This window comes from Chironomus tepperi, unplaced genomic scaffold, assembly GCF_022539635.2.
Source record: "Chironomus tepperi strain 1889 unplaced genomic scaffold, CSIRO-AGI_Ctep_v1 contig_359, whole genome shotgun sequence".
Lineage (NCBI taxonomy): Eukaryota > Metazoa > Arthropoda > Insecta > Diptera > Chironomidae > Chironomus > Chironomus tepperi.
In genome coordinates this window covers 379,042-398,088 of record NW_027226481.1, presented here as the reverse complement: position 1 = coordinate 398,088, position 19,047 = coordinate 379,042, and the positions used below count along the sequence as shown (strand labels likewise).

At 31.5% G+C, this 19,047-nt stretch overlaps 2 protein-coding genes across 2 annotated transcripts; one reads left to right on the top strand and one right to left on the bottom strand.

Annotated features, from left to right (window-relative positions):
- Positions 1–837: 837 nt before the first annotated feature.
- LOC139095048 (dnaJ homolog subfamily B member 6-like) lies at positions 838–1,549 on the bottom strand. Its single transcript, XM_070646296.1, has 2 exons — positions 1,100–1,549; positions 838–1,017 (listed from the first exon to the last, which is right to left on the bottom strand). Exons 1-2 carry the CDS (start codon positions 1,547–1,549, stop codon positions 838–840), a joined length of 630 nt encoding a protein of 209 aa, XP_070502397.1.
- A 15,936-nt stretch (positions 1,550–17,485) lies between these two features.
- On the top strand, positions 17,486–18,790 carry LOC139095047 (uncharacterized). The gene has a single exon (XM_070646295.1). It carries the CDS (start codon positions 17,486–17,488, stop codon positions 18,788–18,790), a length of 1,305 nt encoding a protein of 434 aa, XP_070502396.1.
- Positions 18,791–19,047: the final 257 nt, after the last annotated feature.

The following is a 19,047-nucleotide window of genomic DNA, read 5'->3' as shown; positions in this document are numbered from 1 at the left end:
GGTTTGTTGAGGCTAATCGTGCCCATCAACATATATTGAGCATGTTTTGAGCAGAGCTTTAAGTCAACTCGAATTTAATAGGAAGTTGAGTCCACTCATATCGACTTTTCCATACAAAATCTGGGTCGAATTCGAGCTCTGGTTTTGAGTAGCAATGATGTATACTAATTACGTTTAATACGTACTATAAACGTTACCCAAAATATGCTACATGATTTTCAGGATATTGCTCCGTTATTGAATAACTAACAGAATGTCATAAAACATTGGATTGCCTTGAAGTCGGTACTTGTGTGTTCCCAGAGTGTTCCCAGACTAGGATGATTCTTACTCTGGCTTCGATTCAAATTTGGCAAAATCAGGACTCATTCTATAGTCACGTTGCAAAGTTGTATCGATTTCCAATCAAATGCCTTTCAGATGACATCAACTCTGCTTCATTTATGTCGTTCGGTCATTAACTTCTTAAAATAAATTTTGGTGCACTTGGTATAGCTTTAAAAGCAATTCGATTTCTCAAATTTTGTAATTTTCGTAAATGTCCAGCACTTTAAAACCTTCATAAACGTCACAAAAAATAGTACCAAAAGTTCACCCGAATGTACCTAAATAACTTCTAAATTATTAATTTGAGTAATTAGACTGTATCTTCATAAAATTGTGTATTCCTAGCAATTGGGTATCTTATGTACTGCTAGAAAAGCAATAGAAGAATATCAAGTAGAAGAAAAATAATTTATGGATGTTAAAGTGCTACATAAATAGTAATAAATTTACTTTTTACTGCTCTTTTATTCACTAGACCAAAATGCAAACATCCCCAAAAAAATAGAAACTTCAATTTTTCAATTGCTGACGATTTGAAGATGCTGATGGCAAAGATTCTTGAACGCCATTCACAACCCGAGTTTTCAAAACTCCATCCTCATACTGTTCAATGACTTCATGACCATCTGTGTTACTAATTCGTGTTTCTGTCAATTTTCCATTATTGAATGTTTTTGTGATTGTCGAGCGCTGAGAGGAACAGAACAAAAAAATAATAATAATTCAAGGATCACTTGATGCCTTGAATCAATATTCTAAAAAAAATACTCACATAAAATTGTGTATTTTGTGAACCTAAATTTGGGAATGTTATATCAGGCAAAGAGTTTCTAGTAGCATTTATCATCCCAACATTCATATCCACATCAAAAAAGTTTGGTCTCATCAACGTTTCATAGTGTGCTGTTGCCCTTGCGAACGGTGAACGAATGCCAAAGAACTCTTGAAATATTTCAAATGGATCTCGAAATATGAAATCATCAATCATGTAGTCATGATGACCTGAATTAATAAATTCTAAATCATATTGCTGACGCTTTCTGGGATTTGATAGAACTTCGTAGGCTTTTGAAATTTCACGAAATTTTCTTGTAGATTCTTCTTGTTGTGGTCCTTGATTCTTGTCTGGATGATATTGAAGTGCTAATTTTTTGTATGCCTTCTTTATTTCTTCGGATGTTGCGTTATAGGAGACGCCGAGAATTTCATAAAAGTTTGGCATTTTTGTTGATTTTGAGATTTTTGCTGTGAATTTTTGAAATTTTGATTTTTAAAATGAATGCAAATGTTGCTTTGATTGAATTTAGTAGAATTTTGGCATTGGATGATAGTAGTTGTATGCCCCGAGTGATATAAATGGAGAAGGCGCCGGAAAGGAGCTCTTAAGGCTCCGTTAAACCTCTTTTATGAACACCAAGTGGATGCCGACTCTGTTTGACGTCCATATGGCAGCGTTTGGTTCGAGACAAAGACTTAAAGCTAAAAAGACTCCAAAATCTCCAAATAAACACTTAACACAATCAATACAATTAAATCGACTTCCGTTCTTGTCACTAAAGCTTATTTTAACATAAAATAGAATTCAAACTCTACCATTGAATTAAATACAGCTGAAGTTATCCCATAAACTTAACATTTTTTACAGCAGACAAAGAAAAGAAGGCGAAAAAAAAGAACTGTGCATAAATTTAACTCTTTTACTACGTTGTACAGAACTCCTTTGTAGTGAAACAGGAGAGAAATTTAAAAATAGATTGGAATCTTTTGGGGAATTTATTGATTTTATTTACAGGAGGATTGCACGGATCGACTTTAAGAATTCATGAATTTATTGGAGTTAAAGGATGAAGGTAAGCGTTGAGACAACTTTAAAGCGAGATACTTCCTAAACTGAAGCACTGATGCACTGGAGCTTCTGTCTGTTTTCAATATTGTCATTTGTGCCTTTAAAACTCTTCCAAAATCATTCAAAGGACATCCAGCTCCACCAGTAAAAAATATTCAACTTTAGATCGTAAAAAAATTCCATCCATTTAGCGATGGCTTGTTAAAAAGAGCAAAAAACACTTTTTTCCAACCTATCACGACAAAAGCAATTGGGTATCTTATGTATACACAAAAAACCGGGTCAGAATAGCCGTAAAAAAAACTTTGAGGAGAATTTATGTCAAGGGAATCATTTAAATAACTATAGATCTAATTTGCCTTCATTTATTTCCCTTTGTAATCATAAAAATCCCTTATAATGTGTTGAAGTTTTTCTTTATGGATCTCGTTTCCATCATTTGAGATGATGCTGAGTTCCACTTTCAATTCTTTTATGACTGATTCATTCATAACCAATCATAGGCAAATTGAAGTCATACTGGGGATAGCAATTGAATAGATAATTTATGGAAGCTTCTTTTTAAGGAAAAATAAGGAAAAAGCCTTTATGTATTGATGATGAATCTTTTGAGAGTTTCGGATCGAGCACTTTTGATGTTAAATTGCTCAATAACTGTTTTGGGAGAAGTTCTTTTGATTAAGGCAGTGTTGATCAAACTGCGTGACTCACAAAAGTGTATCCAAAATTTTCAGAAATATCATGAACTACATTCCGGTTTCGTTCGTGGATTACCAACTAGATGTGCTATAATACAGAAATGTTCGGACAGCACTGGATTAATGTATGCATTATATTTAGAATAGCAATGATAACCGAATATCTAGGTCAAACAAGCCTTAGTCGAACTTATAATATTGACCGTTGTGAACCTTGTCATGAGATACAAAGTTAGAACTGAGTTTATGATGCACTAATCGCAGCTTGTTCAGCGAAAGCAGTTCTCACTTCTCACTATTATTTCCAAGTTGATTTGAAAACTTTAAATATGAAATAAATAAAAGAATTCTCGAGGTCTACTCGATGCCTTCCCTGAAAATAACCCCAATGTTTATATTCTTGATAAATTTACCAAAACTAGCTTTTATGATTGTTCAGCCAATTTGTAGAGTTTACTTTTGGATGAACGATTTTAAAAACGTTTAGAATTGCTTACTAATTCACTAGCTTAATCTTTTTTTAGCAAACTTTACAAAATAGACTTTAAAATTTTTTTCACAAATTGAAATTCAAGCTAAAACTTTAGCTTGAATTAGATCCGATTTACGTGCTTTTGAATGAATTGAGTTTCAGCGAATATAGTGTTTAATAGTTTGAGTATATAAATAGCAATCGTGGTTTATGGTACAATTTTTCAATTCATTCAGTTTAAATTGAACTGAAACTAAAACAATACTTTTAAATTTCCATCGAATTCGAGAGGCAATTCATATTTTTTGGAGAGCTGTCCACACTGTTCATATAATTTTCACATAAATATTTAACAATTTTAGTTAAAATTCAAACATTTATTTCAATTATTTTTCAGTCTCATAAATTATGAATTAAATCTAATTAGGTTGGTAATTTGCAATTTTATGTTTTTGGTCCAGTTTTTGTATCAAATTTCAAACTATTTTTAATATTTTTTAATGGTTTTTACTGTCAATTGTGCATTATCCCGAGAAACAAAAATGATATAGGTTTTAGAGTTGCTAATCAGATACCTGTGACAGGAGAAAACCGTACAAACTCTTGATAATTTGGATGGTTTTGCAAGAAGAGCTAAGGTGCCTGTTTTGCAACTCTGATAGGCTTTGCCATAGAGTCATTTCATTTGTTGCTAATAAAGGAGGTTTAGCAAAGATTTCTTCATTACTGTAGCTCGGGCATAAAGCTATCAAATCATTTTCAGTTTTCGATCAATTTGAATCTACTTTCAATTAGCATCAAGAGCCCTCCAACACCCCTCAAAGTAAATCATACTCAATAAATTGTCCAAAAATTATTGTGCATATTGAATAAAGTATTAAAATAATTATTTATATGTGAATTCGAATTTATTACTATGTGTATCTGCAAATAAATGGTTAATTAAAACCACAACATGGATAATTAACTTTTTTTATGCCTGTTTATTTAAAGTTTACTGAAAATATTTTGTAAATTTTTGGTTATCAATTAATTTTTCGGCAATTCCAATACAAAAAGTTGCAATTAAAAACCGATTGTGACTTAATTAACTAGATACAGAATTTATTGCCTGCTTTACAATGTAGCAGTAAATTATGTCATCTAAAATTTCACACTCGATAATATCCAATCATCGATTTAGACTCAAAATATGATAATAAATTCCATTTTGCTTTGTTATCCTCTTCTGTAATGACTGCTGAGTTAGAATTCACAATTTATAGCATCAAAAGCTCAGTTCAATCACAAACAAAGCATAATCACTATTATGGATGAAAAGTAGGAAAGCTCAATTCATATTGAGGATCACGCCATTAAATGAATTGAATGTTACAATGCAATGGAAATTGTACAGAATAATAGGAATGACACTAACCGCATAATAAAGCATCTCAAATTATGTGAACGATTTACATAAAATAATCACAATTTATGTTGGTATGTAAGGCTGTGTGCTAGTTTGTGTGCATATTTATTGCTTTTATTTACATTTTAATGCTTTTGTGCCTTCTCAAAATTATATTAGGAATAATGAAGATATTAGATATTTATGTAGGCTACCTAATGGTCTATTTAGTAATTACGTCCATCTTCCATGAATGTTTTTGGATTTATTAGAGTTCTAAGTCAATTTGAAGTCGATTTTAGTTTAGTGAACTTCAGTAAAAAATGGAATAGACTCGAATGAACAAGAAATGGACAATTTAACGATTTGAAGACGATTGCTCGAGTGACACAAAGCAGCAAACTGCATTTTTCGTCGTAAAAATGGATCAAAATTAGCCGTCACTGTGATTTCAGGTCAACTTCGTGTCTTATCGTCAAAACAACGACGTTGCGGTTCCCTTGTGCTGTTTGAGTTAGATTCTTTGTGCAGCGAAGTATCTTCTACTTCTGGAATTTAATATATTTAATGAATAGCCCCAGGTGCTGCTTACTGTCGCCAAAATGAAGCCAAATGTTTGTCCAGGACTCAGATTCTTTCCTCACCAAATACTTCAATAGAAATCAATAGGATCATTATAATATGTTAACATATAAATGAATATTTAGAGATAAATTATATTATGTCAACATTATTAAAATCTGGCATATTGAAACACATAAAAAGATATTTAAATTAAATTTCAGTATAATGATTGTTTGTGTATATGTGCTTGGAAGGTGAATGTTGTGTGTATTTTCGATTATATATATAATAATAATGGCAATATTTGCTTCATAAATTTCTCAATTTATGGATTTTGCTGCCAAATATTATGAAGTTAGAGATGCTTAAAATATTTGACATGTTTATGTTGGTGAAATCTTCCAATTGAACATTATTTGATGTGGAGAGCTTATGATGAATTAGGGGATATGTGGTCTAAGATTGATCGGGAATAGATAAAGCTGTATTTTTGTAATTTGTTGTTAATTCAAATTCTAACGGTTTTTGTAAATTCAAATTCTAACGGTTATTCAAAATTCAAATTCAACTTTTTTGTAAATTCAAATTTTACCGGTTTTTGTAAATTCAAATTCTAACGTTTTTTGTTAATTCAAATTCAACGGTTTTTTGAAACTCAAATTTTAACGGTATTTGCAAATTCAAATTTTAACGGTTTTTTTTTCAATTTTTTGAATGTCCAAATTCCAATTCCGATACAAGACACTCCCTACATTCACATTATTGATTTATATAAAGTTTTAAGTAAACTATTATTATAGACATAAACAGGATCATTGAACAACACAGAACAGCTCATCAATTTTCGAATAATTTATTTGTTGCTAATTGGCTCCAAAGGAGTAATCATCCTAATTAATTTTCGGTCATTACATTAAAATTTCCAGACTATTTTGGCATCCGAATATCGAAGCATGTAGTCATTAGTCAATAATAAAATACATGAAAATTTAATCCACAACAATGATGAATAAATTTCAATTAAGATGAAAGATATTCCATCCAAAAATCAATCTCTAATTGGCCATTATCCTCAAAATTACATTACACATCATCAAACTCTGACCCTTAATTATGTGGCTTTTTTTCGGGTATAGAAAAAGCTTCAAACTTTCCTTTCAAACCATCAGACATTAATAGACAAATGGCACTAAGTTTATTTTTAATTTAGTGTTAATTTCACTTTCAGGAATTAATTATGCTCCTCGGTCTCGGTTCATAGTAAATTGAGTAAGAAGGCGGCTTACTACAAATTATGTTGAATTATTCAACATATTTCTCTCATGTTTTTCCTTTTTTTTTACTACATATTATTATGTTCATTTATGTTTGTACATACACTACTGGACGGACTGATGTACTGACAGCTAATTAATTTTCATGAAAAATAAATGAGCATTTGTGTGTATGTGCTGTATGCTTGAATGATTTCGTAGTGAATAAATTTACTGGTCATTTCATTGAGTAGTGTACTGCACATTTAATTGAAAAGGACATCAAATTATGGTAAAGTTAATCAAAGCTATGAATGAGAAATAAGCACAGCGAGAATTTATTTTTTGATGAATTTTTCAAATCTCAAAAAATATTGAAGAGTTGTTTGGATACTCATATATTTACATTTTATTCTTTTTTTTTTATTCTTTTTTTTTCTTTTTATTCTTTTTTTTTCTAATTGGTCTTTTTGTAAACTTTTTTTGACCACATTTCAATTGCTCAAAGCAAACATCATGTCATATTACGAATCACTTTCCATTAATGTATTTGATTTAAAACCGACGAGGTTGATATCAAGTTAGACTCTTTTTGTTCCGGCCTATGTACTGAAGTAAATAAAGGATTATATTATTATTATCATATATTTACATCGCTGGACGTACAGATTAATTGTGATCCATGGCATCTCCCAGATGTCACCTGAAACTGGATCTATCGTTGGCTATTCCAATCGTTGGCACTTGACAATTCCCGATACAAAAAGAAATACTGTTTCTATCAACAGTTTGCTTCCAAATTTCAAAGTATAGAGCAGTGATGGGTAACCTGATTGTTGTTAAAAAATTCGGAAATGCCATGAACCGTATGCTGTCTCAGTCTAAACTTATCACCAAGGTAGCCCACCATTGGATCAATATATAAGGTAGAAGCTAAGTAGAAGCGAAGTTTCTGGTGTCTAAAGCTTCAACATCCTCAAAAACTCAAAATAAACTGTTGATCAACTATCTACATACCTAACAAATCAATTCCGAAAAAATTCCTCAAACCATTCCATTTTCAACCCTGTTCCACATTACAAACTTCACAAATATTCACAGAATTCGAAATATCATAATAAAGATTCAAGGAATTAAGCCTTTAAGTGAATATATAAGCGTATTTTTTTTAATACGTAACCGATCAGTAATTTGGAATTATAAAATCCAAAGAATTTTTTCTATGACGTCTCTCAAAAGGAATTTAATTTCCTCGGGAACGTCAAATTAGGAAGTGATGGAATATTAATAAATAAATAAAGAAGGCCATCCACAACCCAATTAAGTAGGAAATAAATTGATAATAAAGAGATAATTTGGAAGAGGAATTTTGAATTAGAGATGTAGTGAGCAACCTGTGTGCTATTCGAAATGTTATGATTCGTATGTCGTATATGGTTTTAATCAAGGCTTATCATCAAGGTGTGTCACGAAAAATAGAAGGTTGCCCACCATTGGATTTGTTACTTCTCTGGCAAATGCACACGTTAATCAATTGCCACCAATACATGACTCCTAAAACCAGCTCTACCCTTCGAAGCCTTCTCCAAGTTCAGGACTTTAAGGACTTAAACCTCATTTCATTTTCAATTCCATTTCACTTCATATACTTCACAAGCTCAAACAGTATGACCAGCAATATTTTAAATTTATTAACTAGCAAGTGTATCAAAAACACGTCTGTTCTATTTGATGTCTGTCTGAAGATATTCATTTAGACTTAATTTAATTATGTACAAAGTTTACCTAATAAATTGTTTTGTATTTTATTAAATTTTTCTATGACGTTTTGCATAAGGAGTGTAATTTCCTCGAAAACGTCTCATAAAGAAGATTTAACAATTAGTTATTTAGGTACTTCGCTGGACATGCAGATAAGCTGTGATCTATGGCTGCTCTTGATTGCACCTAGAGTTGGTTTCAGTCTGACAATGTCCAGTACCAAAGACAATACTCTTTCTATGAACAGCTTCCATTCCAGAGTTCTTTGGTTACCGTGTGATGCTTAATCACTTCTTGACTACCTTCTTGACTACCCCTCTTTTCTAATAAATTGAGGTCCTTTTATATATTCCTACTTTTTAATCCAAAACTATAAAATAATTCCATAAAATTTACCAAAAAAAGTATTTTTATTGTCATTCACATCAAAATTTCAATTCAACGATATACTTCACAAGAGCTTGCAGAATTCGCATTGTGAAATAAGATTTTCGAAGATAGCAACTTTAAGTGTATTATTAAGCTACCTTTTTTAGTAGCGATCAGTAATTTGTTTTTAATAAACAAATATTAGAATTTTTTCTATGACGTCCCTCACAAGGAATTCAATTTCCTCGAGAACGTCTCATAAATTACCTACAAAATATATAAACTTAAAGGATATTCATCCTTTATTTAGTCAACTGTGTCAATATGTTTGTAGAGCATTTAAGCACTACAAGTGTATCTAATGCTTAAATTTTTCATGGGCTTAGTTATTGTATTGGCTATATAGCTCGTTTACGAAAGACTTCGGCGCACCTACCCTATTACATAGGTGTCTAGATCATCGTTGTTGAAACTGTGTACTGCCGAAAGTTTTTGGAAATCCCATGAATCGCATGCTGTTTTCGGTTTCGGGACTTATTACCAAAGTGTTTCGTGACACAATAAAGTCTGGATCACGCTAATCTAGATGAAGCCTTAAGAAAAGCATTTGGACTATGATGTAGTACCTATGATGTAAAGATTCATGGATATTATCTTGTCGCAATCAAAAAGAACAGACAACTGATGCATCAACATCTTCAAAAAGAAATCATGTAAAATCCAACAAAAACCTTTAACAGCTTCTCATTTTCAACAAGCAATAAAATTGTGCATCAACACATTTTCCAACAAATTCCATTTTAAGTTTCCTTCCATAAAATATTCACCGAATATTCACAAATTTTGCACACAGCACACACATATGTGCACCTAAAAAAATCATATATACACAAACATTAATGTTCAATGCACTCAACAGTTTACCCAGTTTTTCAATATGTTTCATTTGCTTCACAATTCAATGAGCAATCAGCTCACAATATCATGTTTGAGTTTAAAAGATGTAATGTGACAATAACTGTGCTATAAAGGATTTTCTTTTTATATTTTTACCATCAATATTGATGATGATGATGCAGACGAACACAAATTGAACGTTTATTGTAAATATTTTTGTCATTTTTCTTTTGCTATCGACGAAAAAAAAAAGACTTTTTTTGTCGTCAATTTTTCTTCCTTTTGACACTTTTTTCACGCTTTAATGCTTCAACTTAAAAGATGGAAGAGATGCAAGGGGAAACATTGAGAGAATCTTTAAAGTTTTGGGTGATTTTCTTGAGGATAGAGCCGACTTCAGGATGTTCAGAACTTAAAATCGTCTTTCTAAGCTTCCAACAGTGGGACTTGAACCGATGTTACCCAAATGAGACTCAAATCCACGTCATTCGAGTGATACTCGACCCTTAAACACCCGATTAGGACTCAAATCCACGTCATCCGAGTGTAGGACTTGAACGCACCTAACCTGAGTGAAACTCGAAAGCAAAGTTATCAGTCACCAGAGTGGGATTCAAACAAATGTCATCCGAGTGAGATCCGAACCCACGTCATCCGAGTGGGACTTGAACCCACGGCATTTGATTTCCGGTAACAAGCTCCTAACACTAAGCTATCGTGGGTTGTTGAAAAGCTTGGCACAAAGCAAACTTAAACATTCTTTCTCTATCCAATGCTCATTTCACAGCTTTTAAAGTTGTATTGACCAAAAGCACAAATCCAACATCAGGCGCAGTAATGAGACAATAAATACTCAAGTCCTCAAATACTCAAGACTCAGTAATGACCCCATGAGTACTCAAGTCAAGTAAAGTTACTAACTTCCTAAGGAACTACAAAGCTATTCAACTAGAAAATATACTTTAATTCTATCAAAATGAGTCTTAATAAGTCCATCGACGTTTGTCCGATGACAGTTTTTAATGACGCTGAGTTTTCAAACTCAAGCACAGGCAATTTATGGGCATAAAAATGAAGTCGTAAAATTTAATGGCTCTTCCTACTTAGAGTCTCCTCAAATCACCCTTCATTTACAACACACAATTTTTTTTTCGTGGGGTTTATTCGTCAGTGATGTCTAAAAATTGCAATTTATGCATTTTTGGCAATTGTTTCATTCAATTATTGATGAATGAGGAGGAAAAAGTTTCATAAGTTCCTTATCTGACTGTAAGCCATACGTCACTTCCAAATATCCCCCATTCTCACCAACCATGGCAAAGCCAAATTGCTTTTTTTCTATTAATTTCTTTTCCTTTTTTTCTGCCTTCTCGATTTAATGTTTGAAACAAATTTTCATCTAGAATTTTTTTTTCAGCTCTGCTGTAAAGAAGATGAAACTCTTTTAATTTTTTTTTCCTTTCTTCTCAATCTCGGGCCGAAATATTTCAGGAATTTTTGTTCCGTCCCATCTCATTCTGTTTTGAGTGGGAAGTAGAAAGTAGGAAAGTTGATGAAAAGTTGGGTTTTGGGTGCATTGAAGGATGCTTTTCTTGAGAATTAAAGTTTAATTAAAATCCAACGGTCATTGAAAATTCAAAAAACCGAACATTTGTATGGTTCTGAAATTCAAATTCGAAAAAATCGTTAATTTCAAAATCCTTCAATTTTCCATGAAAATTCACAATTGCTTATGATTCTCACGTAATATTGCAACATCTCAAATACTACAAACCCGATGTGACAATCCTCAACTCATCCACTTCAAAACTTCCGCTAAAAAGCAGTGTGAATGGATTTTTATTCCATTTTCATTTCAAACAACAACAGCAACAACAACAACATGGAAAAACTATAGAAGAAATTCAATTTGTTGCAATTGCACAATTTTCTTACAATTTGTACGACTCACTTATTTTCATCCCTTTTTTCTTCCTCTTAATGGATTTGAGTTTCAATTTGAGAGAACGAGAAGAAGAAGAAGAAAAAAAATGAGAAAAATGAATTTTAAATGGAATTTCATGATGTTTATATTATTGTAGATTAAAGCTTGATTGTGTTTTTTGAAAAATAAAAGTGAATTGAGGGTGGCTATGGAAATTGTTAAGTGAATGAAAAGAGGAAGTTTTTGACTATAAGTCTTTAATTCTCTTGAATTGAGTGGTATTATGGCATTAAAAATGAAGTTGAAAATTCTAGGGAGGAAGTGGAAGGAATTTTGATTTCATTTTTTTCATTAGATTTAAGACACGTTAATGCCAGAATTGAGCCTTTTCGTGGCACTGAGATTGAGGTTTTCTGCGTCTTTGTGGTGAATTTTGTTCTGCGTCTTTAAAATTGAAGTTTTTTGCTTCTTTGTATTGAATAGTTTTTGCATCTTTGAGTTCGAATACCTTTTGCATCTTTTAAATTAAATACTTGTTGCATCTTCAACATTGTAATTTTTGCATCTTTTAAATTGTATTTTTTGCATCATTAATGTCATTTTTTTTTCAGCATCTTTTAGACAATTCGTTTGCGTCTTTCAAGCGATTTCTCTGCGTGTCAAAACTCTTTGTATCTTTGAAGTAGAATCATTCGCCCTTTTCGCATCCTTAATTCAACATTAAAAATTATTGTTAAATTTCACATAATAAATTAAAATCATTGTTAAATTTCCCATAAATTAAATTTTCCATGGAAAAATTCCAAAATCACAAACAATTTAAATCCCTTTAAGGAACAATTAGCATAAATTGAACCATAATTCAGCACAACTCTACAAAACACAATGACTGAATAATTGTTTTCCCAATTAAATACCGAAAAAATATGAAATTTTGCACATCCACGATTGTCAAACAGTTAACATTGGTTTTCAGCAAACATTTAATTTGTGTCTGACAAGTGCTGAAGGCTTTCAGGTTTCAAAAATGAAAAACATTTTCAAGATTAACCTTTCAATTTTTCAAATGGAACGAAAAAAATTCATGACACAAAAAATGTTTCTCATTTCAGAAGAATTTTATCGTTTTATAACAAATAACAATTATCTGGAAACGATAAATGAGCTTTTTTTGTACATCAAAGCATGTTTTAACCATCATCAGACTCACCGGCAGGTAATAAAAATTTTTATCTTAAGAAATTAGAAATGTTAGAAGAGGAAATAAAAAGCAATAAAGACAATTTTTTCGTTCTTGATACATTATATCATGTCTTGTAGACGACAAAATAAGGGCGAGCATGGAATGTAATCGATGATGAGAATTTATGAACGCTTTGCAAGCTTTAAAACAAAATATTGAAATTTGAATTTTAGAAAACCGTTAAAATTTCAAAATATTTAAAACTGTTAAAATATTATATCAGATTTTAGAGCTTTAAATGACCTTTTCCATCCAAAATTCAAGTCCACTTCAATCTCTGCTTTGAACAGCAACTGAACAATCTAAAATTATATCCTTAATAAGACATAAGAACATTAAATATCATTCCCACTTAACCTTCATTTTTCAAGATATTTCTCTCAAAAAATATTTGAAATGGAATTTAATTTAACGACTTGTCAGATACAAAAAAAAGAAGCGATATGTTCTGCAATGTGGTTCAAAAAATTTTTAATACTTTGTCATGAGTATATGAAGACATGTATTGTGTTCAATAGGATTACGGATATAAATTCATTTTGTTCTTCAACATTGAGAGAAAAGAAGCTAGTCAATGTTAGATACTTCGTTTAATTGATTGATTTAAATGAAAAATAAAGTAAAAAAGTTTTGTTTTGCTAGAGTTGGAAGTTTTAGGATTGATGGGAGTTTGTAAAGATATCAGGTGATGGCAATGCATGTATTCCAAGTATTGTTTTTCAAAATTTAAATTCAAAAATTTAAAAATTTGAACTTTGAACCTTGAAGTTATTTAAATTTAAATTTTTGAAAACCGTTGAATTTTGAATTCTTCGACTTCATTAGAATTTGAATTTATGATAACCGTTAAAATTCGAATTTCTGAATTGTCAAAGTTTGAAATTTTGAAAACCGTTAAACTTCGAATCTTTAAAAACCGTTAAAAATTCGAAATTTTTATATTTCAAAGTTTGAAATTTTAATAACCGTTAAATCAACGTTGGAGTTGCTTATATTTGAACTTTATCATAGATTCCATAAAACATAATCAAAAAGTTGGTAAAATCACTCATAATCCTTCAAACATTGACTTCCAAACTTTCAACTCAAAAACTTCGTCTTCCCAAAAATATAAAAATATGTTTAAAATTCATCAGCAGCACACCTAGCATCCCCCCAGCACATCGACATGTGTACGAACGTAAAATTTTTTTTCTGTAGAACTCAAACGTCAATCTTCTGTCTTCTATCTAACAAGCATGAGAATAAAAAAAAGTTGTAGAGAGTAGAATAAATTGAGGATTTTGGTCACGTCTAATAATGAATCTCCTGCTTGGTCAGTGAACTGAATTTTCATTTTCAGACAAATTTTTATATATTGAATCTCATTCCACTATAAATATATCTGCTCTTATGTTTTCAATGTAGAATGAAAGTTGAAAATTTTTTAATTAAAATACTTCGTCATGAAGTATGAAGATGAAACAAATAAATTGGAAATGAAATATATATTTTGTTTTTATGCTGCATGTTTCGTCTTTGTATTTTGAGATAAGTTAATAACTTTATTCACCCTCACGGGTAGCCAATTATTTAAAACAAATATTTGTGCTTGATATATTCGAATTTTCATTTCTGTTAATTCATATTGTGATAAACGGTTAGAAAATTATATTTAACGGTAATTCGTTGTGTGTTTCTTTAGCATATTTTTAAAAATATTGGACATTTAGTTGCGTGCCCCCAAAAAAAATTTGTTTATTTTCTAAAAGAAAATTTTGTTGGACTTAAGGTGGTTTATACATTAGGACCAGACACCTAGTCTTGTGATATCTGATATATTTTATCTACCATCCTGGATACCAACTATACCTTCTCGCGGTGGTGACCGTCAATCCAAGTCACATAGTTGCTACATTTGCGGAGTGTTTTGGAATCTTTGCAGAACGAGGCTAAATCCACAATAAAATAAGTTAATACATGCATGATAATATTGAAGGAGTGAATTTGTTGGTAAGTAATTTTTCAGCAATACATGGCTTAATAGAACACGAAAGTTTCTTACGGAATCCGTCTGTTCACTAAATTCAGCTGGTTGTCTATGTGAACTCCTAAGTCTTGATGCTTTCTACCTTTTGTATGTTATTTTGGAGCAGACTGTGGAAATGTAGAATCAATATATATATATGTGGTCATGCAGACAAACTTCGCCCCAAAATCGCCCCAAACAAAACTAACACCATCACATTTTTCCATTGTTCTCCGTGTAAAATACTAATGATGGTGTTAGTTTCATTTAACGGACTTTTTCATTGACCACATATATATATATTGTGTAGAATTTAGCCGTTATTTTTATTTTCAAAAAAATAAATGACCGTTTATTTTTGAATTTAGAAAGACCGTTATGAAACTTCCAAAATTTTTATTATTAATAAAACTCAAAATTTATTACGAAATTCATTACTTAAAATAATTTAGTACAAATCAAGCTTCATGTGACAGTCTAAGTCGTGATTTTAGCAGATTTTTATAACGGTCAAAATTAGTTTGAAATTTCGATTTTTGAATCTTCGACATTCAGTGTCGAAGGATTTCGACACTCAGATTTCCACAGTCTGTTTTGGAGCAACATCTAATGATGCGTATGATTGATTAAAATATCATATATTTTGACTTGTTAAGATTCAGGTCAATCCATTATCTTGTAGCATGAAATTTTGTCAATATCTTTTTATTAGCTCAGGGGATTGAATTCTTGTCACAGACCATAATCAACTATCATCTTTTAGAATTGTAGAGAAAGTATCAAGGTATTTAAGATCATATCATGTTAAATGAATTGCTCCCTTGAGCTAAAAAATTTTATCCATTTTACTACATTGACAATTTTTACGAATTGCTATGCAAATAACTCTCCAAAAGCCATTTCCTCTCACAACACCAATTCATATCAAATTAAATATCGAAAAACACAGCAATCACAATATGATTATGTCGTGTAATAATACATGCATTGATCAACATCAATGTTTAATCAGAATAAATTCTACATTATTAACAATTTATACATAGTTTGGCATGTTTTCAGTGCAATTGATTTTACTAGTTTGAAAGTTAGGATTAGTTTGTCTAAATGGGTTTGAACTTGACATTCATATTTTGGTGACCTTGATAATCAATTTATCTTGCAGCTGCCTTATAAAATAACTTGTGTACGTCTAAATGTGCAGGCCTACATACTTGATGCACTAGGAGCAACAGTTTAGCCGAACTCTAAAAATCTTTGAGCATAACTGTTACTAATTATCAACTGCTGTAGCAATCACACCTGAACCAATCCTCACTACAATCTATAAAAAATGCCATCACAACACCAATTATATTTAAATATTAATTAATCTCGTGTATAATACATGCATTGATCAACATCAATGTTTAATTAGAATAAATTCTACATTATTAACAATTTATAGATAGTTTGGCATGTTTTCAGTAAAATTGATTTTACTAGTTTGAAAAAGTTAGGAATTAGTTTGACTAAATGGATTTGAACTTGACATTCATTTTTGGTGACCTTGATATTTAATATGCAGCGTCAAAATAAAGAGTTTAAGTAAAAATCGCAAGATTTTCAATTTGTGCAATCAGGGTTCCTCTCGTGGGGATGATGATCGGATGTTAAGGACTTACCTTGTTCCCTGACTGGATGATTATTGCAAACCAGCAATATAACCAGCTTTAAGAGACATCTAAGAAAGGTCATGCATCGCAATTGATCTGTACGACTAGCGTAAGTAACACCAAGTTCACGTGTTTTACTTTGATGAAACTTTGATATTTGTAAAATCAATCAGAACTTTGATGTATTAATAATATGATATTAGCAGGAAAAAGAGTCTCAATGGGGCATTCTACAGCTAATTTATCAACCGTCTTGATGCCTATTTAGTGTAATTTCAATTTCACTGGATGTCACTACATGGAATTGCCCAATAAAAATATTTGCCTATTTGTTCAACCATTCATTAATCACTTATTACTTACGGATATTTACAACAATTACATTTATTCTTAGAACCAATAAAAGACTCAGTCCAACGTTAGTTTCAGTCAAATGACATTATAAGGCACAATGAGAATAGTAAAAGTGATTCTGCTGATAATTTTAATTAATTTTATTTCAATTTCAACAACCAAAAATTCAGATGTCATTAAAGTGATTGAGGATATAGTAAATGATAACAGCACTAGCCATATATCTTATGTGAATTTATTAACAACTGAAAATTATTTAAAAGATGAAGAAACTATTGACTTTATGGCTAATTTGACTCGTCATATATCAAAATCAAAGACTGTTATGCTGATTAATGAGAAATTTATGGATAGACTGCTCAAGAAAAGGATTTTATTGACTGTGATATTTACACATTCACTGGACGAATTTATTAAATTAGCATCAAAATTTTGTCACAGTTCCTTCAACTATGCTGGATATTACGTCATATTATTTGGGAATGCAAAGGAACCAGAAGTCCATCAAATATTTCAAATCTTATGGGATCTTTACATTCACAATGTAAATCTAGTTCGATGGATTAATGAGTCCATAACAGTCGAGACTTTCATCCCATTTACTCAAAATTACTGCAACAAGACATATCCAGTAAAGGTCGCAGACTATGAAAATGACAAATTCAATTTCAAACCTGATATATACTTTCCAAAACGGTTTCATAAATTCCACAACTGCACAATCAGCATGACATCATTTACAGCCTTGTCACCGTCAGTATTAAAACGTGAATTTGAGAATGGAACCTTTGAGCTTTACGGTCGTGACATTGAAATGTTAAAAACGTTAGCTAAGGAGCTTAATTTCTATGCAAATAATACATATTTACATCCATTTGGCAGTTGGGGTGTTATGTATCCTAACAAGACTATGTCTGGTGGAATTGGAATGGCACAAAGACGAGCTACTGATTTTGTTTTTGGAAATATAAATATGAAGCATGATCGTGTGGAAATTATGGACTTTTGTTTTGGATATTACTTAGAAATTTTGGTGTTTGTCATTCCTCGAGGGAGGCCGTACACTCCGTTTCATAAACTTTTGAGACCATTCCACAATACTGTATGGATATGTACATTACTGGTGATTATAGCATGCATGGTTGTCATTTTAATACTCGCATTCCTGCCGAGGAAGTTCAGAACATTTGTGTATGGTGAAAATGTCAAAACTCCGTTCCTGAATGTCATTATTGCTATGTACGGTGGTGCTCAGAATATTTTACCTAAATACAACTTTGCAAGATCATTGCTGATGATGTTCCTGCTGTTCTGTCTTGTTCTGCGTTCACTTTATCAAGGATCATTATTCAAATTCCTTCAAGCTAATGACGATCAGCCAGAAGTAGCCTCAATTGATGAAATGGCTGAAAAGGACTTTAAATTTTACATGATTCCATCATATGATGACATGACAAAGAATAATGTGGCAATGAAGGGTAAAAGAGTCATTATAGATCCACTTGAACAAAAGGCAATCATGAATAAAACGTTAAATTCACAATTTGCTGGCAGTGTAATTGATTCAATATCAGATGTCCTTTATAAAAATAAAATAAAGGCACACAATCGAGAACCATTATACACAGTATGTAAAGAGCCATTCACAACAATCCCAATAACAATGTGGTTTCCAAAAAACAGTTATCTGGTGGAACCAATTGATGAGAAGCTAATTTGGTATCAATGTTCTGGTTTATTGCAATATTGGGCATCCTTTGAAGAGGATTCCAAATACTTATCATATTCAGATGAATCAAAAGGACCTAAATCAATGTCAGTTGAGAATTTTTCAGCAACATTTCAAATTTGGATATACGCTTGTGTTCTAGGATTTATAATATTTTTATTAGAAAAATTTTGGTCAGCTATGCAGTCAAGCTGGACAAGGATACAAGCAAATCCTGATTTACATGGTGTTACATATTTTGTTTCTAAAAGTCCGGCTGATCGTAATTTGCCAAGGAATTCAAGCACAGAGTCAATACCGTGACAAAATTGTGGATTTTTAGACATAGTAAAAGTGCCCCTGTAGCCAAAAAGGTGGATTTAGTTAAAGTCAAGCGATTAAGACGCATAAAGACATCAAATAGTATTTTGTACGGTAATAAGTGCTGGCAATAATCAATGGCTTTGCTTCTTGTGTTCAAGGAATTCATATGAATTCTCCCTATCAGGTCTAAGAGACCGCTTTTAGGTACCGTAGTGGTATTTTTGTATGATGAAATCAACCTCATTGCCTGCAAGAGT